The sequence below is a fragment of the Rattus norvegicus genome, chromosome 17, assembly GCF_021556685.1.
Source record: "Rattus norvegicus strain SHRSP/BbbUtx chromosome 17, alternate assembly SHRSP_T2T, whole genome shotgun sequence".
Lineage (NCBI taxonomy): Eukaryota > Metazoa > Chordata > Mammalia > Rodentia > Muridae > Rattus > Rattus norvegicus.
Window position 1 is genome coordinate 93,293,167 of NC_141550.1, and position 26,751 is coordinate 93,319,917.

The following is a 26,751-nucleotide window of genomic DNA, read 5'->3' on the forward strand; positions in this document are numbered from 1 at the left end:
GTCTCTCTCCTGGTGCCATTTAACATCAAAAGCAGGCCACTCCAAGTTTCATTAAGTGGTCCTTAGTCCTAAATTCTTGAAAATGACTCAGAATAAGATTAAGGTGAGAAAACAACTGGTCCCATGTCCAAAATTTTCATCAGTCCAAGTCCAAAACATGAAAACAAGAATGCAAAAAAAAGAACATCTAACACACAAACCAAGTGTCCCTTTTCAAGGGCAAAGTACACAGACCAACCCATCACTGCTGTGGATGGGATAACTCAGACTATCTGCTCCTGCCAGAAGTGAGATGCACACAGGTTCTGGTGACTTTGCTGGACTCACCCTGGATCAAAGTTCTCTGACATTGCTGGCCTCTGGACAGGTCAAAGCCCTGTTACCTAGCCTCTGTGAGCCCTCCTGATGCTTGCAAGAAAGAAAGGAGCCAAAAGCAGAACACAATGAAGCTAGATAGAGAGAGCACAGAGAAGTCAACCTCAGTACCTAGTTGTAACTGCCACTCCTCCCTTTCACCACTCTCCCATGGGTCTCACAGAAGAAGCAAGTTTCCAGATGAATGCACCAATGTGAGGTTCAAACTGAACCGACTCCAGGACCTCTTGATTGACATTCATGGAGACAGTGATCTATACAATAGCTTAATTCTGCCTTATTGAGGCCTTCCTGCTTAAAGGGAGATGACCCTGGGCAGATTCTGACAGGGAGTTATATACCTTGCTAAGAATTGGGGCAGAATTCAAGCAGTTGGTAACTAGGCAGGGTATTATTGATGGGGCGAAGTGACCTCCTACTGACTAGTGATCAATGAACCATTCCTGCTTTTCCAGAGGGGAAGGAGAGGTGAGTTGGAAATCACAGGTAGCTTTGTTTAACAGTTTGGATTGCAGTTCTCTGGGAACTGACTATTGCCTGGATGGGATGGGTCATTGTGCTTGAAGGTCGGCAGTGGAACTTTCCCACTGGTCTTCAATTGACCCACACCTCTGGCTCTTTCAAGAGTGAGTCCTTCCCACAGGCAGTGGTCTTTGTTGTAGTAGAATCAAAGATGGGGGGAGTATAGAAAGGAGGCAAAAGAAGGAAATAAATAATTTAGGTTAAATAAAAGTGGCAAGAAACCATTAGCCAGAAAAAGAATTTTAAGATGGGGAAGAGAAAGTATCAAAAGGTAAAAATACAAGGTACCATGTTGTCAAATACAGAATAGTCAGTCTTGAACAAATATATACACAAGCAACAAATATGGGCTCTGCAGGTATATTTATATTTATTTCTGGATACACAAGATATGTAAAAATATATAACAAATTTAATCACGTAAAGGAGTCCATCAACTTAAGAGTGAAGGCATGAGAAATGTTTGATATAGGATAGCTGGGAGAGTTTGGAGAGCAGGCACAAAAGAGGGAGGTGATGTCACTGCTTCAATTAAAACATTAAAATATTAGATAAATACAAATGTATGAACAAAATTATATACAAATAGGAGGAATAAAAAGCAAACCTTACAAGCTTCAAAAGAAAACACAGAGAAAAAAAAAGCCACAATAAATCTATATCTCGGAGCATCTTCCTTTCATCTGCCCTCCTAGTGGAAGGAGCAGGATGTTGGAGACCCTTTTGTTATACATGGATTTTAGTCCAGGTGAGTCCCAAATGGTCCAACGGTCCACTCATCAGGCCACTCATTGTGTCCAGTCCGTTGTCCAGCAGGATCAAAAGTCCTTGGCTGCCTGGACTGCATAAAGAAAACTGGAGTTAAACAAGAGAAAGAAAAAATATTCATCACTAGCAAACCCTAGTAGGTTTTTTGCCACGGGACATAGGTTTATGTTCACTGGCCAAGAAATAGACAGACATGACTATAAAATTTAGACAGTCCATAGTTGGAAAAGTCTAGATAGATCTATAAAGAGTTAATGTGTGCATGATACATACATTACCTCAGAGTTACCCCCCCCTCTCTCTCTCTCTCCCTTTCTCTCTCTGTCTCTCTCTGTCTCTCTGTCTCTCTGTCTCTCTGTCTCTCTCTCTCTCTCTCTCTCTCTCTCTCTCTCTCTCTCTTTCTGTGTGTGTGTGTGTTTGTGTGTTGGTGTCTGTCTGTTTGTCCTCATACCTGAAGGCCAGGAATAATCATCAAATGCTTTTTTACCTCAATATTGAGACAGAGTAATATGTCAGTAATCTCAGCTCATCAGTCTGCCACACCTGCCTCTGTTAAGCTCAAGGCCTAAGATGACACCATGATTCTTCCTTGTCTGATTTCCAGAGTCCTTTTGTTGCACTGTGACACTTTACCCAACATCTATCTCCCCAGCTGCAGAGACCAGATCTGCCAGGTAAAAATATTTAGAATGTCCTTTTTCTGACAGGATTGCACTCAGCCTGGTACTTCCTCTTGCCTATACTGGCCTTGAAGTTGTGTTACTTGACAGGGTAGAGTGGCTCAGAACTGAAACTTCTACATTGCAGAATTAGAGACAGGAAGAAGAGGATCGTGCTCAAGGTAATCTTTAGCTACAAGGTGGCCTGTTGGGATTTAAGAGACCTTGATGAAAACAGAAATGTTTGCAGCATAGCATTACACGAAAGGAGGAACAGAGGCAGCAAGATCAAGAGGAAGACAAAGGTAGCCTGGGCTTTCATTCTATCCCGAGTGGTATTCTCTCTGAATTTTAGGTTTGACTGTGTGAACACTAAAACCAGCATACCAATACTATTCCAAAATAGGAAAAAAAAACAAAACAAATGTAAGAAGAAATAAAATGAAAGTATGCTTAATTTACATAAACATATCAGAAAATAAGAACCAATTTCTTCTGTCTATTGTACATGGAATATGTTCCCTTAGCATACACCTGTGAGTCTGTTAGAATTAAGAGTGATATATTAAGGATTTTTATTGGAGTGGTTAGTGTTTTTCATCTATTGGTTTTTAATTTTGTGAATCTATTTCCATCAATTGGGATTTTATACTTGATGTTTCTATTTTGTGTTTTCCACTTAAGGCCATCCTGAGGGGTACATGGCTCTCTAGGAGTCCAGTATAAGAAACATCCATTGAGACCCACCTGCATGGAAGTAGTTCATGTAAAAGTAAAGACAGACACACTGACAGAGATATCGACTCACCAGGGCTTCTACATATCAGGGTATGGATGACAAGGAATCATCAGGGTGTGAGGCCAACTCTTAAAACCTAGGCTGGCCAGGGTCTGTGAGAGGCTTTCCTTGGTTTTGTCTGAGTAGCTAACCTGGTTCAGTGCTAGAGGCCAGCAAAGAACCCCTTTAATGAACTTTCCCAAACTTGTGCATTGTGGGTTCAGATACACGAGGTCATATAGTGCTCTTCTTGCTCCAGAGTGGAATATGATATGCTTTCCCACTCAAATTAGACAGGAAACGATTGTCTGTCGTAAGAGAATTTCCTGTAGCTCAGGGGATAAAGCACATGAGAAATATGTATGTGATCACAATGGTGGAGTACTATAGGGACATGCTGTTAAACTCAGCACATATCACTGCAGGATTACTATGCCAGGATCCTTGATGTCCTTTGAACAAATTAAGAGAGACACTGGGTCAGAGGGACCCTCCACGTCAGTCATATGGTATTCTGTACACCTCATGCTGTGGAAGATGTTGATACAGTCTAGTTAAAAAGAACACAGGAGATGACATCTTAACAAATGTAACAGTAGGAGGGACAGGGAAAGCTTCCCAGAAGCTCTCACAAAGGAATTGCAAGGCTGTTTAACTGGGCATAAAAAAGCAGTGTGCAAATTCTCAGGTTAATGGAAGCAGCCTGGGTAGATTTATCCAGTGGAATGCATACTCCAGTGGAGGCCTGAAGCTGTCATGAGCTAGGGCCACACCAGTTTGCTTCTCCATCATTAAGTTGTTCTTTTGACTCTGCTCATAACACCTGTCCCTCCTCCTTCGAGGAGGCTGTGACACAGGTAGGAATCCAGTTAGACATTTGAAAGTTGGCCTTGAGGGAGCAAACATAGAGAGGTGAGTAATTACAGGGCAGAACTGGTGAGAGAGAGGGCACAGCTGCCTTGGGAGTCACTCCACAGTATGGGTTTTGTAAGCTTTACCCTGAGTTGGGTCTGAGGACTTAAGCAATATAAACTGTGATATCTTTTGCAGGGCAGTGGGGATGGGTGAGGGTCTGGTCAAAGTTTGACAGGAGAATTCCCTTCAGAGGAGACATAGAGGTCTCATATTCCACCTGGGAACCCATTTTAGCTCAGGTCTGATGGGCTGACTAGGGAGACTTTTCTGAGAAGTCTACTTCATGAAGAAGACCATGTTCTCTGCAAGAAACAGGAAGCAAAGAACAGTACAGTCCCACAGAACAATCTCTGATGTTTACCTCTGCTAGAAGAGAGGGCAGAGGGCTACTGATCCACTGACACTTTTAGGGCACTGTTCTACTTCATCCCTCCCTTCTGAGCAAGACACAGTGAAAAGGCAGGCCTTCCTGCCTGGGGCTTTACCTGGAGAGACCTTGCTGTGGTGTGGACAGCTCTTCCTCTGGAGAAGGGGCCTGCAAGCACACAGGCACCTGGACGTCTGGCCTGGCTCCTCTGAGACTGTATAATTTTCAGCCAGGCCAACCCCCACCACTGGCTTAAAAGCCAGGGAGCTGAGGCTGCTGTTCTTCAGGACTTGAAAAGAAAAAGACAGAAAAGAGGCTCTTGGTGTCTGAAAAACAGAGAACTTCCTGTGCTTTCCATAAAGAGTCATAGCACCCCACTGGTTGTCTTAGGACTCTCTGCCCCATTTGGGCATGCCCCCACCTCCCTCTCGTCCTGCTTTAATCAGTGTCTCTGATTCCCCTTATGACTCACAAAGCATCAGATCACCCTTCAGGGGTTTCTATGGACTTAATCTTTCTGAAGTTACAGTTTGTCAAGTTTCTGTGTGCCTCAAGGACCATCCTCATTTGTCACAAAGGACAGGAGGGAATATGGATGAAATGAATGAGGACATGCACCCACCTGGTTCTGTGGGTGACACAATGTTCTCCTCTCTTCCTGAGAGCCAAGTTATTGCAGGAGACTTGATTTTCTGATGGTGGTGGCAGACAGCAGCACAGGTTTCGAAGGCTTCTACTAATTGTCTTTTTAAACCCCTTCCAGTGGTGACGCCATCCCCGACGGGAAGCTGGGCAAGGAACTTGTGGCTGGCCACTAGTGACGGTATCTTCATGAACCATGGCCTCTTCCTTGATGAAGGTATTTTTGTCCACGAGTGTCTCTCTCTGCCAGGTATCTCCAGAGCAGCCTGCAAGGCTTATCCCCTTAGGTGTCTGCAGTGATGCACAGAAATCATGTGGCGGTATGAAGGAGGACACATTCCGGTCTGCTGTAGTGGAATAGGTGTATTGAAGTCGAGATGACTGGATATGTTCAGTTAGACTACAAGACAACACAGTCTTGGAGTCTGAGAATGTCTTCCTGATTTGCAGCCTGTTATCCCTGAATTCTTCAGCTATAGGACAGTCCAGGAGATCGAGCTGGAGGGTGTTGGTCCTTGTTTGCTGGTAGCCTACAGCATGCCTTCTGACAACCTTCCTGGAATTCTTCCTATCCTCCTTCTCCCGAATATTGGATGAATGTGAGGACAAGGTGAAGGAGGAGAGAAGAGGTCCCTTTCTTTTAAGAAAACGAGGGAAGGAGTGAAGATCTTCTAGACCTGGCTCCACTTGGTGGTGTGTGCAGACTTTCCTGAGTGGCTTGTGCTGTTGAATCAAGTATGTTGCCAGCACCTCGTTGATATTTTGGTCTATCAGAGACTCAGTGCTTTTCTCAGGTGTATGCCTCATGACTCTCATGGCTTTGATGGTGCTAGGACTTGGTGTTCCTGTGAACGTCTGTATGGATGTCGGTGGTGAGTAGGCCTGGCTGTCTTTGATCATGGGGCGCATCATAATTTGCTGGATGCTGGGCCTCCTGCTGGGATTTATCATCAGCATTTCCACTATAACATTGAAAATATCGTTGGCAACGTGAGGCGGAATGCTGAAATTGGCTGAACTGATTTGTCTCCTCACCTCTGCAAATGACTTGCCTAGGAAAGGCAAGTGCCCAGTCACCATGAAGAAGAGGAGGACACCTACACTCCATACGTCAAATGGGCGGCCCTCATATTCCTCAGCTTCAAAGAATTCTGGCGCACAGTATGGCAGCGTGCCACAGAAATCAATCAGCTTCTGCCCAGGAAGTGTTTTAGCAGCTAGGCCAAAATCACAGAGCTTGGCATTCCACCTTCCGTCTATCAAAATGTTGTTGGCCTTTATGTCTCGGTGGACAATATTATTGTCATGGCAGAATTGTACTGCCTCTAATATCTGTCTAAACATTCTTCGGGCCTCCCACGACTTTAAATATCCACATTCCCGGATTCGGTCCAGTAGGTCTCCCTGAGAGGCATGCTCCATGACCAGGTGGGTGGCCTCTCTTGTCTGGACCACTTCGACCACCTTGATGATATGAGGATGGCCCAGGGACTTTAGAATGTCAACTTCCCTGCTCATCACTGAGGAGCACTTCTCGGTGTTCTTGAGAACTTTTATAGCTACACAGGTGAGGGTTGGGACGTGATAGGCCATTTTTACGACTGAAAATCGTCCCCTTCCCAGGGTTCTTATGATCTTATAGTCAGTGGTAAAGTTCTCGATAGAGTCTCGGCTCTCTGGGTCCTGCTCCATGATCAGGCCCTCCTTTATATGGCTAGAAGCAAACTTGCAATGAGAAATAAAACAGACATTTAAAATCAGGATCCAGAACATGTTGATACGCTCAAATTCCTACATTAAAGAGATGAGGAAAAAAGCTCAGAAAAACATCAGACAATCTAGCCACGTACTTTACATACTGGGAAGGGAAGGACAAGGACCTACTGCAAAGGAGCAGATGCAAAATATGACATAGAGGCGGTTGTCAGGGACCAACTGCAAACAGAGTATCCTAGACACTAAAAGCCACTAAATTGGAAAAGCTCACCATCCTCTCTCCTGATCTCAGCATTCTCTTTGAGTAGAGGCATCTAGAATACCAGCTTCAAGAGAAGGTGTAAAGAGAACAGATCCCTGAAAACCTATAATTTGCAGGATGGCGATCTGCATCTGGAGTTCCCAAATTTGGCTACTCAGGCAGAGGACCTGTAGGTGGTTCTCAGAACACAGGTGCCCACAGCTACCCTAACTCCAGCGCCAGGGTTTACTACACCTCTCGACTCTAAGCACACCTATACAGCACACTCACAGGTGGTATACACCACTTAAAATAGTGATACAAGTCTTTCTATATAATTTTATTAGTATGAGCTGTCAGGTTAGCAACGGAATCAGATTTTGGGGAAGTGGAACTATAGACAGGTATAGAGAGATTTTATTTTCTTACACAACTGAGTTATGCTATGTGAATATGTTATTGTATCAATCTTAGGGATGGTGTGAGAGACTCACAACCACCTGTAACTCCAGACCCAGAAAACCTGACTCCCTCTTCTGACCTCCACAGAATGCATCTGGGATATGGTACTCAAGGCATATGAGGATGCAAATCTGTCATACATATGAAGTGAAAAAATAGAATACTCTAACATAGCAAACATAATTTAATAAAACGTGAAATAGAAGATAATAAAAAACATGGAAATGTAAATGCATAACTCAAGCCAGCAAATACAGAAACCAAAGTCAAAAAGAGCAAGTTGAAGTGTCCAAAGTTGGAGAAACTCACTATGTCAGGGTCCAACAGCTCCTGAATGTCCAAGTCTAATTTCTGTGTCTTCAAACTCTAATTTCTTTCCAGCCAAGCAACAGCTTCTGTACCTGTAAGGACAGAATGCAGCCTCAATCAGAGCTGTAAGTAGACAGGTGTCTATCCATTGTCACAGGGTTCCTTGGGAGGTTAGAGCAAAGAGCAGCCAACACTGTGGCTAGGCACGGTCCATTGCTTCTCCTCTGCTTCTGTCTCCATGGACAGGAAGGCTAGTCTTGGTCATTGGAGCACTAGAGGGCAGGTTTGACTCAAGAGTCTGTCCCCAGTGTTACCCAGTGACCCATTTCTTCCTACTTGTACCCCTGCCCAAGGACCATAATTAACCCCAAATTACACCACCTAATGGGAACAATGTTCAAACACTTAACACTCCATCTTTAACAAGGACACTTTTGTCATTAATAATCAAACAAGGAATCCTGAGAATGACAATGGACGCCAGAGCTTTGGCACTCCAGTTTTTAATGGATTCTGATATTCAATGGCAAGTTGATGGACATTGTCTTGCTTTTCACATGGACCCCAGACTCCATAAATTTGTAATAATTCATGTCCATATTCAATGTGTTCTATTTACTTTTTGAACTCCGACAAGTGTTAAGGATTGTAAGTCCTGACTACCTTGATTGTTGTGACAAAATGCTATTACTCATTGCACCCCTGGGCATGAGACTACCATTTTGGGGGCTGAGAGGAATATGACACCATTAATCCCATATTGCCTGCCCTCAGGCTTGAGACTTCTGACCAAAGCTCAAGATCTAGAAACAGTGAGCTGATATGTTCCAAATGATCAAGTAAACACCCGTAAGCCAGGAACCTATAAACAACTGATGTAGTAGATGGTGCCTTGTTCTGGAACTCTGGGTCCTTCTGCTCTCAAAGAAAATGCCTTGTGTTTGACCTTCAAAACAACAGAAGTTGATTACTTGTGCATCAGGATGTTAGCAAGGCAAGGACAAGTACCCAACAAATTAATTATGTACCAAGGCTGCTTTCTAATTCTAACTGGCCCTGTGTATGTATTCCCAGAGGGTCAAGAAAATGTATGAGATCAGTGTATCTTTGGTGCAGGTGACATGTTGTGCCCTGTAGCAGTTTCCTGTGTATCCACATCTTACTGCTGTTGAATTGGGGTTGAAAGTTGAAGTAGGAATTGGCACAAAACAGTCCGATAAGAAAAATCTAGACTTGGGTAAGCTACCTGGACCCAGAGTGATGAGAGTTCCTCAGGGTCCTCTGACAGACATAGGACAAAGTTAAAGTCAGGATAGTCTCATAAAGATGAGCCCATGTTAATTATAAAATTTGTTAAAGTGGAGGAGGAAGATCATCACTTCAAGTAATCTTTGGCTACTCGGAAATGATGATTCCAGCCTGTGGTCCAGGAGCGTCTGTCTCATGGAACAAAAACAAACATGCGAAATGAAAGAAAGAAGTGGCTGCTATGTATTTTTTGCTTGATCTATGTTCCCAAAGCTCTAGAAAGTAACTTTAGACCCATTGGGCTTACACATGAGATTATGACATTAATGACAGAGGTGCAAGGGCTTTTGTGAGCCATTTGCATGTGTTTGAATGTATGCTGCTATCCCCTCTCACCACAACTCATCAGTTTTACACATTAGAGGAATCTGACAGGACTCACTAAGAACCAACTCCATGACAGATGCCAAAGGAAATGGACTGCAGTTTAGCAGAGGTCAAGGAAGGACATTCCCTCTTGAAATGTTCATAGTCATATAGAAACACCACATGTGTACACATTGCACACAAAGCATTTCCTAGCAATGCTAACAAGCTAAACCTTCAAACAATGAAACAGAGGTACAGGTATGGTCCAGCCATGGGCTTCAAAGTCCTACTTGTTAGGTCTCTAATCAGATGTTAGATTTTTGAATGTCCCAGGGAATACAACCCTCCTTCCTCAGCAATGTCATGGAAAGCAAAAAGGATCCTGAAAGGCTCTTTGTTGCTTGACTATGAAGGTTCTGTTCTGCACTCCCATTCCACTAGCAGATAAAAACTATAGGAATGGTGGAAGTAGTTTTATTCAAGCCTAGGTTTGGAAATTTGGAGAGGCACATTGTCAATATAAAATTCCCTCTCTTTCTCTAAATGTTGTTTGAGTGAGTCCAGTGGAATGCTGGGCAGACCATTCCAGCACTAGGCACTTTTTTTCCTGGACGTGTACTTTAAGCTGTTTTGCCAGCAAGACTCAAAGGCCCATGCTTGTTCCTTTGCTTCGAGTTCATTATTGGCCCGACCTCCTGTGCCTGGTACCACACTAGCTTCAGAGTCACATTTGTTCTCCTGAAGATAGAAGATAGCAATTCAATGGAATGACAGCTGCCAACAGAATGACCCAGGTAAATGAAGGGTCATAGTATCATATGTCTCACTTTGGAAAGTTCTTCTTGGCAGTATAAAACTGGATCTTCTTAGACTTATATCTATTCTGTCCTTGAATTCTATTCATCTACCTACTTTCATAGTTATCGTCAAAAAATTAGGATCTAAGCATTGCCTTGTAGCTTGCATAGGGTCATGAGTTTGCACTGCAAGGAAGATCCCAAGTTAACCCGCTAGGGGGAGGCTTCCTGCTAAATCACAGAGACCTGTTGGTGCCTTTTCTTAATAGACCACCCAATGTAGCCTACCAGTCCTCTGAATAGGAGAACTTGAACAATTGGGCCAGTACTTGGAAAGAAAGGGAACAAACTAAAAGGGAAAAACTGAGGAACCTGAAAGGGACTAGCCAGGGAAAGTGTGATCATGGGAATATGGTCAAAGTTCTTTATGTACATGTCTGGAAATGCCATTAGGAGATTGTTCGTGCTGTTTTGTTATCATAAACTATTGTTCAAAATTAGTTCATGGAATAAATACATGTAAAATATGACAATGCAAAATCGGGTGATAAATCAAATCAACAAAGAAAAATTCTCCTATTCAATATTCAAACAAAAATATACAGGAACAGAGACTTAGTTTAAATACAGAAAACAAACAAGTCTAAAGTGAGACATAGGAATATAGAGGAAAACTCACTGTGTTCAGATTCAACAATTCATGAATATCCAAGTTCAGTGGCTAACTGAATAAATGCAATTGCTGTCCAACCAACCAACCAACCAACCAACCAACCAACCATCCAATCAACCAGCCAACCAAACCAACCAAACCAACCAACTAACCCAGCCACCAACCAACAGCTAATGCCCTGTACAGACAGGATGTGTTTTCAGTAACTAAGGAAGTAAATGACCTCACAATGGTTCCTTTTGAGGTCAGAGCTGAAATGGACCAATGAGGGTTGGGCACAGTCCACTTGTTTTCTTTATTTTCTGTCCTCCAGACAGGAAAGAATTAAGGTCAGTGAGGCAGTAGAGACTTGAGGAAGATGGTTACACCCAGTTAGCAGTCCCTATATCTCCTATGACCTACTTCTTTCTGCTAGGTTATGTTTTTCAGATTTTCTACAACCTCAGAAAACAGGGTCACATGCCAGAGACCAATGTTCAAGCACAGGATCCTCTCTTGATAGTAGATATCCAAACCCCAATAGAGCCTCTTTCTACTTTAAAAATAATGAGTGGTATCATATGAATTATAATAAGCGATTCACAACTGATATCCAACACTGGTTTATGGACAGTGTATTAGTTTGCTTTATTGTTTGTAATATTATACAGTTACGTACTTATGTGGAGCCATGACCTTATACCCAATGTCATCAATCAATTAAAAGGTTCCATGACCTTACCTAAACTCAATTCAGTTTTTTCTCAAATTACTCCAGCTTGCATTTAATATGACACAAGCTAAAGGGCACACAGAAACATTCATATATTAGTCAATGGATAACATGGTTCATTTTTCACTTAGACCCTAACATTCTGTAACAACTGTTGGTTTGTGGAAGCTATCCCATCTGCACTTGAGAAAAGTAGATCATTTTCTTGGACTCACATAAGAACAAAATGTTAACTTCTCACTGACCCTGGCATACTTTGACCAAACTGCAGTGTGACTACCATCCCTAGGGGTGAGACTTTCCCATGTTTTTCCCATAGAGTCTTCATCCAGTTTCTCACCAGACAGAAAGCTAGGATTGATAGTTTCTAAATGATAGAGAAAATAACTGATCAATAGTCATCTTAGAATCCTCAACCCCGAAGGCAGAGGCACACATGGTTTGTTAAACAAAACAAGATTTTCTTCGCCAAGATTTGATAAATAGAGCAAAAGTTCTCAACCAAACACCAACCAAAACTGTGAAGACATAAATGAAGATTTAGTGAACATTTCCAGGCTAAAGCAACTGCTCATGTCTTCCCTGAGCAGGTTTGGGCCAGTGGAGCTCCCTTGACCCCTTTTGTGATCTTAGCTCTGTATTGTGTTTTGAACACCTCTGGATTTAAAATCCTGGTACAGTTTGTGTCTACCTCATTCCAAGTTCTTACTGGAAATGACAATGGAGATGTTAGTGTATTTGCTTGTATCAAACAAATGAGGAAGGACATTTTCCCTTGTCTTAATGCCTTTAATATTTGAACAAAATATATTATTTTTAAAAATGTTAATATTATCATCATTATTTTAAATAACATGTACATGTCTGTGCTTGTAGTTGTATACAGACATGACTAGAGTTGGTGGTGGAAGCCACAGGTTTTACGTGTTTGTAGATCTGGAGTTAGAGTTGGTTGTGAGACACACAGCATGGCTTCTGGCCACTGAACTCAACTCCTGTGCACAAGCAGTGCCTTCTGTCAACCTGAGCTGTGTTCCAGTCTTAATTTCAATCTTTTTATGATTGCAGTCATGGTATTCATTGTATATTAATGTTCCCCTTCTTGTCTACCGCATATTTCTTTTGTAGAAAATTATTTTATTTCTAATATCTGGTAAATTTTATGAATAGGAGAAATAAACATTTTTCTGTTTTATTTTACAAATTTAATATTCATCAGAAAGTATATTATATTTTTGTAGGTCTTCAAAGAAAACTTCCAATGAAAAGGACAAAGTATGAAAAAATTTATTCAATCATATTTAATAAGATAGAGTATAAAAGTTAAAGTAATATGGTGATATTGAAATATAGTAGAAAACAAAAATTAAGAATCTTTTGTTATATTCAAATATTTCTTTTCAAAACATTTTCAAAATTCACCAATATCCTGCTAAGACTGAACCCACAGTGAACGTGATTGTTGGGGGGAGGCGGCAAAGGGGGGAGGATGGGGAGGGGAACAACCATAAAGAAGGGGAGGAGGAAGAGGGGTTAGGGGATTGTTGGCCTGGAAACTGGGAAAGGGAATAACACTCGAAATGTAAATAAGAAATACTCAAGTTAATAAACACAAAAATTGAAAAAAAATGTCACCAATAGTAAAGGTGTCCTTACTTAAAAGTCAGGCTTTTCAGAAGCATCTGCATTGTTATTTATGTAAAACGTGGATATTTGTCTCTTCTGTATACTTTTGGTTTGGGGTACATATTATAAAGACATCTGATATAACTATAATTCATTTTATTGGTAAAAGAACAAGGAAATCATATGTTTGAGCTTACCAAACTCACATCATCATCTGAGGGAAACTCAGAGGATTGTGAGATGTTCAGTCATAACACTATTTTGCAACTTATTGAACAGCTCAGGAGGTCAACCTAACGTAGGAGTTTTGCATGCAGCCTCTGTGTGTGCTATAGACGAGCATGAATTAGAGTATCACTCATGAAATATCAAAGAACAGAAAACTAGTCTCAGCAGGAGCTGCCAGCAAGCCTGAGCTTCAGTGAGAGAGCCTGACAGTGTGGCTTTGGGGTTGTTGCATGAGACTCATGGGTTACAACAAAATGCCACAGGCCAGTCAGCCAGGACATTAACTTGTGGGCTGTGCCTTTTATTGCATCCTCATGTGGCTGGAGGATTGCAGCAGCTCTCTGGAGTGAGTTTGGTAAAGGAGGCTGAATCCAGACATGATGTCTTTGCAATGTGATGTGTTGAGGAGACACTCTGAGACTACACCTGGTGTTTTATTGGCTCCTCTCTTTACCTTAGTTATGTTAACATTGTCTTCAATACTCTTCAAAGAATATTTTATGCGTGTGTGTGTGTGTGTGTTTGTGTGTGTGTGTGTGTGTGTGTGTGTGTGTGTGTGTGTACACCTGGTTGTGAGCATTTGTTCGCATGCACAGTCTAGAGGAGGAGTTCAGGTGTCCTGCTCTATCATTGTCCTGCTTAGTCCTTTGAGATGGTGTCTGAACTTGAAGCTAGGTTGGCATGCCAGCACCAATATTTTGTCTGCTGCTCTCAAGGCTTAGTTTAGAGGCACATATGTAGTCAGATGTGATTTTTATGGAGATTTAAACTCATGTCTATATTTGCCCAGCAAACACCCATATACACCGAGCTAGTTCCCTTAAGGCTGATTGTATGTAACTGGTTTTTTGTAGTTTGCTCTTTTTATATTTTTTTATTTTATTTTATTTTATTTTTACTGGATAATTTTTCTTTATTTTTCTTTTCTTTTCTATTTTTTTAATTGTACTTAGATTTCAAATGTTATTCTCTTTCCTGATATCATATTCATAATCCCCCATCCCATTTGCCCTCCCCCTTCTTCTATAAGCTTGTTCCCCTCCCCAAATATCTACCTTTCCTGTCTCCCTGCCCTGAAATTCCACTGCAGTGGGAGGTCCAGACATGGCAGGACAAAGGGTTTCTCCTCCCATTGGTACCCAACAAGGCCATGCTTGGCTACATATGCAGCTAGAGCCATGGGTCAGTCTATGTGTACTCTGTGGGTAGTGGATTACTCCCTAGGAGCTCTGGTTGGTTGGAATTGTTGTTCTTTTGGGGTTTTTGTTTTATGTTGGAACATCTTTTGGGAATATGGCCAAGAGAAATATAGCAGGAACCTCAGAGAGTCCAATTTTCAATTTTCTGAAGAACCTACCCAGGGATTTCCAGAGAGGTTGTACCAGTTTAAAATCCCACCATCAATGCAGGAGTGTTCCTCTTTCTCCTCATCCTTGCCAGCATCTGCTGTCACCTGAGTTTTTTTTTCTTAGTCATTCTGACTGGTGTGAGGTGGAATCTCACGGTTGTTTCAATTTGCATTCCCTGGATGACTACAGATGTATGTTGAACATTTCTTTAGGTGCTTTTCCGACATTCAATATTCCCGAGCTGAGAATTCTTTGTTTAACACTGTACCCCATTTTTTCATGGGTTCTCTGACTCACTGGAGTCTAACTTCTTGAATTCTTTGTATATTTTGGATATTAGCCCTCTTTCAGTTGTAGGATTGGTAAAGATCTTTTCCCAATCTGTTGGTTGCCTTTTTGTCCTAATGATAAAGTCCTTTGCCTTACAGAAGCTTTGTAGTTTTATGAGGTCCCATTTGTAGATTCTTGACCTTAGAGCATAAGCCATTGGTGATCTAGTCAGGAAAATTTCCCCAGTGCCCATGTGTTTCAGACTCTTCCCCACTTTTTTTCTATTGGTTTGAGTGTATCTGGTTTGATGAGGAGGTCCTTGATCCACTTGGACTTAAGCTTTGTACAGGGTGATAAGAATGAATCTATTTGCATTCTTCTACATACTGACATCAAGTTGAAATAGCACCATTTCTTGAAAATGCTATCTTTTTTCCATTGAATGGCTTTAGCTCCTTTGTCAAAGATCAAGTGACCATAGGTGTGTGGGTTCATTTTTGGGTTTTCAATTAAATTCCACTGATCTATCTGTCTGTCTCTGTACAACTAACATGCAGTTTTCATAACTACTGCTGTGTAATACTGCTGAAGTCAGGGATGGAGATTCCACCAGAAGGTCTTTTCTTTTATTGTTGAGAGTACTTTTAACTACCTTCGTTCCTTTTTGTTTGTTTGTTTGGTTTTGTTTTGTTTGTTGTTGTTGTTATTCCAAACAAATATGCAAATTGCTCATACTGTCTCTATGAAGAATTCAGTTGGTATTTTGGAGAGTATATTGAATCTGTACATTGCGTTTGACAAAATGGCCATTTTTACCATATTAATTCTGCCAATCCATGAGCTTGAGAGGTCTTTCCATCTTCTGAGATCTTCTTCAATTTCTTTCTTCAGAGCCTGGAAGTTCTTGTCATACAGATCTTTCCCTGTCTTGGTTAAAGTCACACCGTGGTATTATGTATTATTTGGGAGTAATATGAAGGGTATCATTCCCTGATTTCTTTCTCAGCCTCTTTAACCTTTGAGTAGAGGATGGCTACTGATATCTTGGAGTTAATTTTTATATCCAGCCACTTTGCTCATTATCAGGCTTAGTAGTTTTCTGGTGGAACTCTTGTCATCACTTAAGTATACTATGATATCATCTGCAAATAGTGATATTTTGATTTCTTACTTTCCAATTTCTATCTCTTTGACCTTCTTTTGTTTTCTGATTATTCTGGCTTAGACTTCAAAAACTATATTTAGTATTAAATAGCGAGAGAATGGGCAGCTTTTCTATTCCCTAATTTTAATGGGACTGTTTAACATTTGTCTCCATTTAGTGTGATGTTGGCTCTGGTTTCCTGTATATTGCTTTTACTGTGTTTAGGTATGGGCCTTGAATTCCTCATCTTTCAGGACTTTTATTATGCAAGGGTATTGAATTTTATCAATTCCTTTCTCAGCATCTAATGAAATGATCATGTAGTGTTTATCTTTGAGTTTTTTTATAAAGTGGATTATGTCGATGGACTTCCATTTATTGAACCATCCCTCTATTCCTGGTATGAAGTCTACTTCCTCATGATGGATGATCATTTTGATGTGTTCTTGGATCTGGTTGCTAGAATTTTATTGAGTATTTTTGTGTTGATATTCATTAGGGAATTTGGTCTATAATTCTCTTTCATTTTTGGGTCTTTCTGTGGTATAAGTAATTGTGACTTCATAGAAGACATTTGTTGTGCTTTGTCTGTTTCTAATTTGTGGAATAGTTTGGAGAATATTGGTATGAGGTCTTCTATGAAAGTCTGATAGAATTCTGCATTAAACCAATCTCGTGGTGGGCTCTATTTGATTCACAGACTATTAATCACTGGTTCTACCTCTTTAGGAGTTATGGGGTAATTTAGATGGTTTATCTGTTCATGGTTTAACCTTGGTACCTGATATTTGTCTAGAAAACTGTCCATTTCCTTCAGATTTTTAAGTTTTGTTGAATATAGGCTTTTTTTAGTAGGACCTGATGATTTTTTTAATTTCCTCAGATTCTGTTGTTTTGTCTCCTTTTTCATTTCTGATTTTGTTAATTTGGACACACTCTCTGTGCCCTCTGGTTAGTCTGTCTAAGGGTTTATCTATCTTGTTGATTTTCTCAGAGAACCAGCTCTTGGTTTTGTTGATTCTTTGTATAGACCTTTTTCCTTTCTATTTGGTTGATTTCAGCCCTGAGTTTGATTATTTCCTACCTTCTACTGCTCTTGGGTGCATTTGCTTCATTTTGTTTTAGAGCTTTCATGTGTGCTGTCAAGGAACTTGTGTGTGTTCTCCCCTGTCTTTTTCTTTTTTGCAGTCAGTCACAGTTATGAGTTTTCTTCTTCACACAGCTTTTGTTGTGTCCCAAAGTTTGGATATGTTTTACCTTCATTTTCATTAAACTCTAAGAAGTCTTTTAATTTCTTCATTTTTTTCCTTGACTAAGTTATAAGTGAGTAGAGCGTTGTTCAACTTCCATGTATATATGGGCATTCTTTCGTTATTGTTGTTATTGCAGATCAGCCTTAGTCTGTGGGCATATGACGGAATGCATGGGACTATTTCTATCTTCCTGTATCTGTTCAGGCCTGTTCAGTGACTGATTATATCGTTAATTTTGGAAAAGGGTCCAGGAGGTTCTGAGAAGAAGGTATAACCTTTTTTAGGATGGAATATTCTATAAATATCTGTTAAATCCATTTGTTTCCTAACTTCTTTTAGTTTCTCTACATCTCTGTTGAATTTCTGTTTCCATGATCGGTTAAATGGTTCATTTTCGAGAAGATACCATGAGGTGCTGAGAAGTAGGTGTATCCTTTTGTTTTAGGATGAAATGTTCTATTAATATCTGTTAAGTACATTTGGGTCATAACTTCTGTTAATTTCTCTATGTCTCTGTTTAATTTCTATTTCCATGGTCTGTCCATTGATGAGAGAGCAGTGTTGAACCCTTCTACTATTATTGTGTGAGGTACAAGGTGTGATTAGACATTTAGTAAGGTTTCTTTTATGAATGTATATGCCCTTGCATTTGGAGCATAGACATTTAGGATTGAGAGTTCATCTTGGTGGATTTTTCCTTTGATGAATATGACGTTTTCTTTCTTATCTTTTTTACTGACTTTTGGTTTATTCAACATTAGAATGGCTACTCTCACTGGCTTCCTTGGACCATTTGCTTGGAAACTCGTTTTCAAGTCTTTTACTCGGGGGTAGGGTCAATATTTGTCTCTTAGCTGTGTTTCCTATGGAGCAAAATGCTGGGTACTCTTTACATATTCAATCTGTCAGTCTGTATCTTTTTATTGGAGAATTGAGTCCATTGTTGTTGAGAGATATTAAGGAATAGTGATTGTTGCTTTCTGGTATTTTTGTATTTAGAGGTGGTATTATGTTTGTGTGTTTCTCTTCTTTATTTTGGTTGCAAAGAGATTAACTTTCTTGCTTTTCCTTGGGTGTGGTTTCCCTCCTTGTGTTGGGCTTTTCCAACTAATATCCTTTGTAGGGCTGTATTTGTAGAAAGAGATTTTATAAATTTGTTTTTGTCATGGAATATCTTGGATTCTTCTTCTATGTTAATTGAGAGTTTTGCTGGATATAATAGCCTGGGCTCACAGTTGTGTTCTCTTAGGTTCTGTATGACTTCTGTCCAGGAACTTCTGGCTCTCATAATCTCTGGTGAGTAGTCCAGAGTAATTCTTATAGGTCTGCCTTCATATGTGACTTGACCTTTTCCCCTTACTTCTTTGAAATTTCTTTCATTGTTTTCTGCATTTGGTATTTTGACTATTATGTGACAGGAGAAATTTCTTTTCTGTTCCAGTCTGTTTGGAGTTCTGTATGTTTCTTGTATCTTTATGCGCATCTCTTTCTTTAGGTTAGGGAAGTTTTCTTCTATAATATGTTGAAGATATTTAATGCCCCTTTAAGGTTGGAGTCTTCTCTCTCTTTATACCTATATTCCTTAGGTTTGAGCTTCTCATTCTTCCATGGATTTCCTGTATGTTTTGGGCTGAGAACTTTCTGCTTTTTCCATTGTCTTTGACGGTTCTTCTGATGTTTGCCATGGTATCATCTGCCCTTGAGATTCTATCTTCTCTTCCTTGTATTCTGTTGGTGAATCTCACATCTACGACTCCTAATCTCTTCCCTAGATCTTCTCTCTCCAGGGTTGTCTCTCTTTGTGCTTTCTTTATTGTTTCTATTTACATTTTTCACTCATGGATGGTTTTGTTTAATTCCTTCTACTGCTTGGTTGTGTTTTCCTGTAATTCTTTAAGGGATTTTTGTGTTTCCTCTTTAAGGGCTTGTACTTGTTTACCAGTGTTGTCCTGTATTTCCTTAAGGGAGTTATTTCTGACCTTCTTTAAGTCCCCCATCGTCATGATAAAAACGGGATTTAAAATCTAAGTCTTGCCTTTCCAGTGTGTTTGGATATCCAATATTTCCTTTGAAGGGAGAACTGGACTCTGATGATGCCAAGTAGTCTTAGATTCTGTTGTTTGTCTTCCTGTGCTTACTTCTCATCATCAGTTTGTCTCTGATGTTAGCTTGTCTTGCTGTTTCTGGCTGTGGCTTGATTCTCCTGTAGGCCCGTGTGTCTGCACTCCTGTGGACCTCTTTTCCTGTTCACTTTCAGCCAGTTCCAAGAACAGAGTGTTCTGTTCTCAGGGTTGTAGTTGGTCCTGGCAGCTGATTTTCAGCTCTCAGGGAGGGCAGGAACTAGAAGGGTCGTGCCCCTGAATGCTCCTAGGTCCCTGTGTTCAGAGGGCACAGATGACACTAGGCATTTTCAAGTGGGGTCTGGAATGTTGCCAGAGAGTATTCTCCTCAATTTCTCCCATTAGAAACTTTGTAACTAATTGCTAGATTGGTCAAGGAAGTTAAAGGCTGTTTAAAAATTAGGATAATACACAGGTTAAATTAAAAATGATAAAAAAGAGATATAAAATTGTGGGAACACATTTGATATTTGGAGTCTAATTATTTATTTATTTATATATGTGTGTATGTATTTATGAATATTTACTTCTATATATGAACAGAGTAATTTGAAAACTAATATTTTTATTAATGCTTTCACAATTTTAGATGACCCCACTGAGTCCACCCGTAGAAGCAGCTTGACCCTCAAGAAGTTCTGATGTATCCAGGATCACAGAATCACAGGCTCACAGGTCAACAGGCTTGCAGTAGGGACAGGCTCCAGTGAGAGACAGCTAGATCAATCAAACCCAGAGATATACAGATGGCAGCACTCAAGCACAAGGACATAAGCAACAGAAACTGTTAATACTTGGCAACATCAGAACCCAGTTCTCCCATCACAGCAAGCCCTGCACACCCCACACACCTAAAGGATCCAGATCTACATGCTCATCTTTGTCTATTCCACACACCATTTGTGAGTAAACTGCATACTTTTCAACCCGATTGTTCACCCTTTTTACTCTTGAATAATATTGTACGTACAGCTAAAGCGAAGAGCATTAACAATGTGATAATCCAAACAGTAATGAAAACAAAGAAAGAATATTAAATGGAGTAAGGGGAAAAAAGAATAAAAATAGAAACAAGTCTGGTAGCTGGGAATATTTAACCATCTACTCTTTGTATTACAAAGTTCCATTGTCCAAATTCAGTGCTTCAAAACCAAATGCATAAATGCTTCATGTTGTTAGGGTATCACTATGTGTATTTGGTTTTTTCAACTGTATTTTTTCTTGGATATTTTATGTATTTACATTTTAAATGTTACTCCCTTTCCCAGCCTCGGCCATCCCCTCCCCCTCCCTCTGATTCTATGAAGACGCTCCAACTCCCACCCACCCATTCCAAACTCAACACCGGCATTTCCCTACATTGAGGAAACAAGCCTTCACAGGACCAAGGGCTTCCCTTCCTATTGATGGGGACAATGCCATCCTCTGCTACATATGTGGCTGGAGTCATGGGTCCTTCCATGTGTACTCATTGGTTGCTGGTTTAGTCCTTGGAAGCTCATCTGTGAGGTCACATTGGATGATATTTTTGTTCTTCCTAAGGTGTTGCAAGCCGCTTCACCTACTTCTGTCTTTTCTCTAACTCCATAATTGGGGTCCTATTGTTCAACCCAAAGGTTAGCCCATCTGTATCAGTCAGGCTCTGGCAGAGCGTCTCAAAGACACCCATATCTGTCTCTTGTCAGCAAGCACATCTTGTCATCAGCAATAGTGACTGGATTTAGAGGCTGAATATGGGAAGGATTCCCAGGTGGGGCAGTCTCTGGATGACCTTTTCTTCAGTTCCTGATACACTCTATGTCCCTGTATGTCCTCCCATGAGTTTTTTGTTCTCACTTTTGTGAAGGAATGAAGATCACCATTTTGATCTTCCCACTTCTTGAGCTTCATATGGTTTGTGACTCGTTTCTAACATATTCTGAGCTTATGAGCTAATATCTATTTATCAGTGAGTGGTACCATGTGTGTTCTTTTGTGACTGGGTTACCTCACTCAGGATGATATTTTCTAGTTCCATTAATTTTCATAAGCATTTCATGTAGTCATTGTTTTTAAGAGCTGAGTAGTATTCCATTGTGTAAATGTACCAGATTATCTGTATCCATTTCTCTGATGAAGGACATCTGGCTTCTTTCCAGCTTCTGGGTATTATATAAATAAGACTGGTATGAACATAGTGGGGCATGTGTCCTTCTTATATGTTGGAACATCTTTTGGGTATATGCTCAGGAATGGTATGGCAGGGTCCTCAGGTAGTACTACGTCCATTTTTCTGAGGAATCTCCAGACTGATTTTTAGATTGGTTGTACCAGCTTGCAATCTCACCAACAATGGAGGAGTCTTTCTCTTTTTCAGCATCCTCAACGGGTACTTTTGCCACCTGAGTTTTTGATCTTAGCCATTCTAACTGGTATGAGGTGGAATCTCAGGATTGTTTTGATTAGCATTTCCCTGTTGACTAAGGCTGTTGAACATTTCCTTAGGTATTTCTCAGCCATTCAATATGCCCCAGGTGAGAATTATTTTTTGAGTTCTGCACCCCATTTTTAATAGGGTTATTTGACTCTCTGGAGTCTAACTTCTTTAGTTCTTTGTATATGTTCAATATTTGCCCTCTATTGGATAGGATTGGTAAAGAACTTTTCCAAACATGTTGTTTGCTGTTTTGTCCTAATGACAGTGTCCTTTGCCTTACAGAAGCCTTGCAATTTTATGAGGTCCCATTTCTCATTTCCCGATCTTAGAGCAGAAGCCATTGGTATTCTGATCAGGAAACTTTTCCCAGTGCCCATGTGTTTGAGGCTCTTCCCCACTTTTTCTTTTATTAATTTGAGTGTATCTGGTTTTATGTGGAGGTCCTTGATCCCCCTGTATTTGAGCTTGGTACAGGGTGATATGAATGGATCGATTTGCACTCTTCTACATGGTGATCCCCAGTTGAACCAGTGCCATTTTTTGAAAGTGCTATATTGTTTCGTGTTTGATCATAGCAATAGAAACCAAACTAGGGCACGGTTCATTCAGGGTTAGAGGGTTATCCTAATGTTTACATTAGGATAGTCTATGAAATTTTTATTAACTCTAATGTGAAGTCTATGTAGTAATAGACATATGGCATGCTTCCTTAATCTGGTTCTAGCACCAGAGTTCTAAGTCTATTACCAAATATAAATGCTTGATATCTCTGGGCATTTCATTTTTTTCTATCCCAACTTAATTTAGGTATTACCCTTCTTATTCAAGTAATTTAAGAAATTCCTAGTGGATTCATTCTTGTAGTATATGGGTGTGAGTTAAAATATTACAGCTCTAATAATTTCTTTCGTAGTATATATTGGTCACAAATATATAATGCCCAGGGGTTTTATTGATCCTCATACATAAATAATAGTTCTCCATAGTATTCATTGGAGGTTGGTTTCAGGCATCCCATGAATACCAAAAGCTATGAATATTAAAAATCCCTTCTAGAAAATGACGTATTTACATATAACATACATATAGCCTCTTCTGTAAGTTAAACTATATTTAAGTTACTTGTAATATGTCAAAGAAATGCCTTATAAATAGTTGTTATGCTCTATTTTTTGAGAATAATCAGAAGGCAAGGCATAAATGTTCATCCTAGATGCAATTCTCACATATTTTCATTCTGATGTTGGCTGAATCCTCAACAGCAGAATTCATGGACAATTTTCAAGTCATGTCTATAGAAGAACTCGCTGGAGTCTTATGCCTTCAACATGAAAGCAACTGTTGAGGATGAGAAACTTCAAGGCAAGATAAATGATGAAGACAAACAGAAGATTCTTGACAAGTGCAATGAAATCATCAGCTGGCTGGATAAGAACCAGACTGCGTAGAAGGAAGAATTTGAGCATCAGCAGAAAGAACTGGAGAAGGTCTGCAACCCTCTCATCACCAAGTTGTACCAGAGTGCTGGTGGCAAGCCTGGAGGAATGCCTGGTGGCTTCCCTGGTGGAGGAGCTCCTCCATCTGGTGGTGGTTCTTCAGGCCCCACCATTGAAGAGGTGGATTAAGTCAAAGTAGAGGGTATAGCATTGTTCCACAGGGACCCAAAACAAGCAACATGGAATAATAAAACTATTTAAATTGGCACCAAAAAAATCTTTCCTTATTCATTAGAAAAACATACAGGATTAGAGAATCATACAGGAGATGAAGATGTAGACAGGTTCAAAAGGCTAGCACCGAGGAGTACAGATGCCATCCCTGTGGAAGCAAGACTTTCAGAAGCTTTGCCTTCCTGGGCTGAAATGTCTTCTGTACGTTCCCAGGGGGTGCTGCAGAGAACAGTGGTCATGGATGGTCACACAAAGGGGAAGATCCTTCTTAACCTCCAAGAGAGCTGGGAAACTCGATCATCTCATTTCCAGTTGCATCACTGGCCACTCCAGGCCCTTCAGTACATGTGATCACCCAGAGATTCCCCTGCCAGACATAACTCTCAGGGACATATCCCTCTACAGCTACAGGAGGGAAGGAAGCAGGCCCTACTCCACCAAGGTCCTTCAAGTCTTGGGAACCCACATGTGCTCCCCCCACTGATGATGAGGCTTCAGTAGCCCCAGCACTCAGCCCAGCATCTTGGCTTTGATTCTCTGTAAACACAGTAAAGGCAAGACTCACCCTTCCTTGCCCATTCATAACCAAGTGCCCATGAGTCCCAGGGTGGGGTTCAAGTCCCAGGCAGGTGATGGGACAGCACACATATCTCTCAGTGTGCCTCCAGCTTTGGTCTAGAGCAGAGAGTGGTTTGGCATTGCTAGCTCCATGGCATTGTTGTTTCTTTGTGTGCACATGACAACATGAAGCAGAGGTTTGCTGCCATCTCAGAGAGGGCAATACTGTTTGCTGGTGGAGAAAGATGATTTGATATGTGCATAGAGCCTGCTCTGAACAAGTGCCACAGACAGCAATACCATGGCTTCAAAGGGGAGGGAAATTATAAAGCAGGGACAATAGGGTTGATTTTTTAAAATTAGACTTGTTTGAAATCTTCCTTCAAACCAAATGAGATCTGCTTAGCTGCACACACGGAAGAGGCCAGAAGGAAAATAACTGTTCAGCCTCGGTTACTAATCCTGTCTTTAAAAGCATGCATTTTTGTAATGTACATGATTGGAAGGCAGGTGAGGCTAAGACTGCTTCATCAGGGCATCCTTGCCTGCTGAACTGGGAAAAGAAGAGACCTAGTAGACAGGACAGTACCCTCAGTCCCCGGGGAGGAGGCAAGTCCATCAGTGGTGACAGATGAGTCCCAGGTCACTGTGCTGGGCACATCCTGGTGACAGTAGACTCAGTCTCAGCCATGCCAGTGTTATAGTGCCTTTGTCTGCCAAGTCACAGAGAAAATTCATGCTTTTTCTTTCTGTCTTAGTTGGGTCCGCTTGGAAGGCTTGGAAGGCACCCAACCAAGCCAGACTCTGTGTCCTCCAGCAGGGGGCAGCACTACATAACATTATTGTTTGAGATGGCCAGATTTCCACTATTATTACTAAGTATTATTACAGATTACAGTATTTCCCGTAGGTGGCTGCTTTGTACAGAGGTTATTTGTTTATTTGTTCTTAGAGGCACAGGTTGGACATCCCAGCAGAGCCCCGAGCCCTAACTAGTTAAAAGCTCATGGTGCTAATATTGCATGCTGTGTTTTTGTCTGCCCCTCTGGTGTGGGTCCCCAGGACTGTGTAATCTGTCTCTGTGTATATGGATGTCCAGTGTGGCTTTGGGCCCTTCCCTTTCATGTGACTCTTCTCTACTGCACTCAAATAAAATGTATATTATATATGACCTCATTATAGACCTTTACAGGGGGAAACTTTGCTTAAAGAAAAATGCCTTTGGAAACATATTTAAGCAGATCTTGACACTTTACTAGGAAAACAACATCATTCCCAAGCAGCTCACCTTAATACGGGTGTCCAGGACCAAAAGTTCTTAAGTGTGAATATGATATGTTGGAGAAATGGCTCATTGGTTAAGATCTCATACTACTTTTGTTGAGGACATGTTCAGTTCCCAACACCCATGTCTAGCAACTCCAGCTCCAGGAGTTCCAATACCTAAGGTCTCTACAAACACCTATACTCATGGGCACATATCAGATAGAGATATGTAACTAAAAATGATCAGATATTTAAAACATGATGACCAAGCTTTCAGTAATTATTTAATCAGTTTAACATACAGTAAGCTCCTTCTCCCTTGTCTCACCTTTGTGACGTTCCAGGGTATTTATGCTTCTGTAGACATCACTGACTGTAAGCTACCTTTCAATAAACTGATTTTGTACTGTAGCTGAGAATAATCCTTGGCTTTCTTTGGGCAACCCAGATCCAAGCCATCTTACATTTACAGTCAGAGTTAACTTGAAGAAATCTTTCAGTTCATCTCTCTGATGATTCTGTGCCCCTGTTAGTTAAAAATTCTCACGGAGTAAAATGCTGGGGCCACATGAATTGGGATGAGCACACATGGCTTGCATGACATTTTGTTTTCTTCTTGAGGCATGGGCTCATATATCGAAGGCTGACCTCACACTCACTTTATTGCTAATGATAACTTTGAATTTCTGATCATCTACTTCTGCCCAAAAGTGCTTGAATTATAGACATGTAACATCACATTGGTACATGCTGGGAACAAACTCAGGCCTTTTGTCATGCTAGGCAAGGACTCTACCAACTGGGCTACATTCCAGACCATGCTTGACGTTATCTCTTAGAGACTTACTCTGTGTGTGTGTGTGTGTGTGTGTGTGTGTGTGTGTGTGTGTGTGTGTGTGTGTGTGTAGCTAGTGTTACATGCAGTCATGACTCACCCCATGTGAGGACTTGGAACTTAGCTTAAAAGGAACAAGAGTTCTTAAGTGCTGAACCATCCCTCTAGCCCTGCTAGACAGTTTCAATCCAAGGCTAGAAATGCAAGTTCAGTGAACACTGACAAGCACAGCTGTGTTCTGGAGATGCATCGTGACCAGTTCAGATTCAAGACTGAAGGGCTGTGACAGTGATGGCTGAGATGATCAGCTGCCCCAGGCCAGTCATGAACAGTACTCACTCTGGAAATTTCTGGTGTATGTAAATTGTGTTTGGCTCGGTATGGTAGCACATCCCCCTCCCCCTACTCAGGAGGTGAATTCAGGAGGATCATGAGTTGAAGAGCAGCCTCAGCTACATACCAA

At 40.9% G+C, this 26,751-nt stretch overlaps 1 protein-coding gene and 1 long non-coding RNA gene across 16 annotated transcripts in view; one reads left to right on the forward strand and one right to left on the reverse strand.

Moving 5' to 3' along the window:
• Window positions 1–23,673, forward strand: part of LOC148000341 (uncharacterized) — a 73,720-nt gene extending 50,047 nt beyond the window's left edge. For 4 of the 12 annotated variants that reach the window (XR_015641979.1, XR_015641980.1, XR_015641977.1 and 1 more), the window contains exons 2-3: window positions 20,133–20,445; window positions 23,225–23,673. This is a non-coding gene — a long non-coding RNA (uncharacterized LOC148000341). Of the gene's footprint in view, window positions 1–2,269; window positions 2,340–5,147; window positions 6,455–20,132; window positions 20,446–23,221 lie in introns of all 12 variants that reach the window. The other 8 variants (XR_015641973.1, XR_015641974.1, XR_015641972.1 and 5 more) reach the window with 5 other exon arrangements.
• On the reverse strand, window positions 1,244–11,045 carry LOC148000343 (sperm motility kinase X-like). 4 transcript variants are annotated; one of them, XM_087591917.1, is made up of 5 exons: window positions 10,848–11,045; window positions 7,755–7,846; window positions 5,007–6,751; window positions 4,503–4,673; window positions 1,244–1,738 (listed from the first exon to the last, which is right to left on the reverse strand). In XM_087591917.1, exons 3-4 carry the CDS (start codon window positions 6,716–6,718, stop codon window positions 4,637–4,639), a joined length of 1,749 nt encoding a protein of 582 aa, XP_087448043.1. In that variant the 5' UTR covers window positions 6,719–6,751; window positions 7,755–7,846; window positions 10,848–11,045; the 3' UTR covers window positions 1,244–1,738; window positions 4,503–4,636. The 4 variants fall into 4 exon arrangements, with proteins under 4 accessions (XP_087448043.1, XP_087448041.1, XP_087448044.1 ...); XM_087591918.1 differs by having other exon boundaries at window positions 1,252–1,752; window positions 10,848–11,014; XM_087591915.1 differs by lacking the exon at window positions 10,848–11,045 and having other exon boundaries at window positions 5,007–10,691.
• Window positions 23,674–26,751: the final 3,078 nt, after the last annotated feature.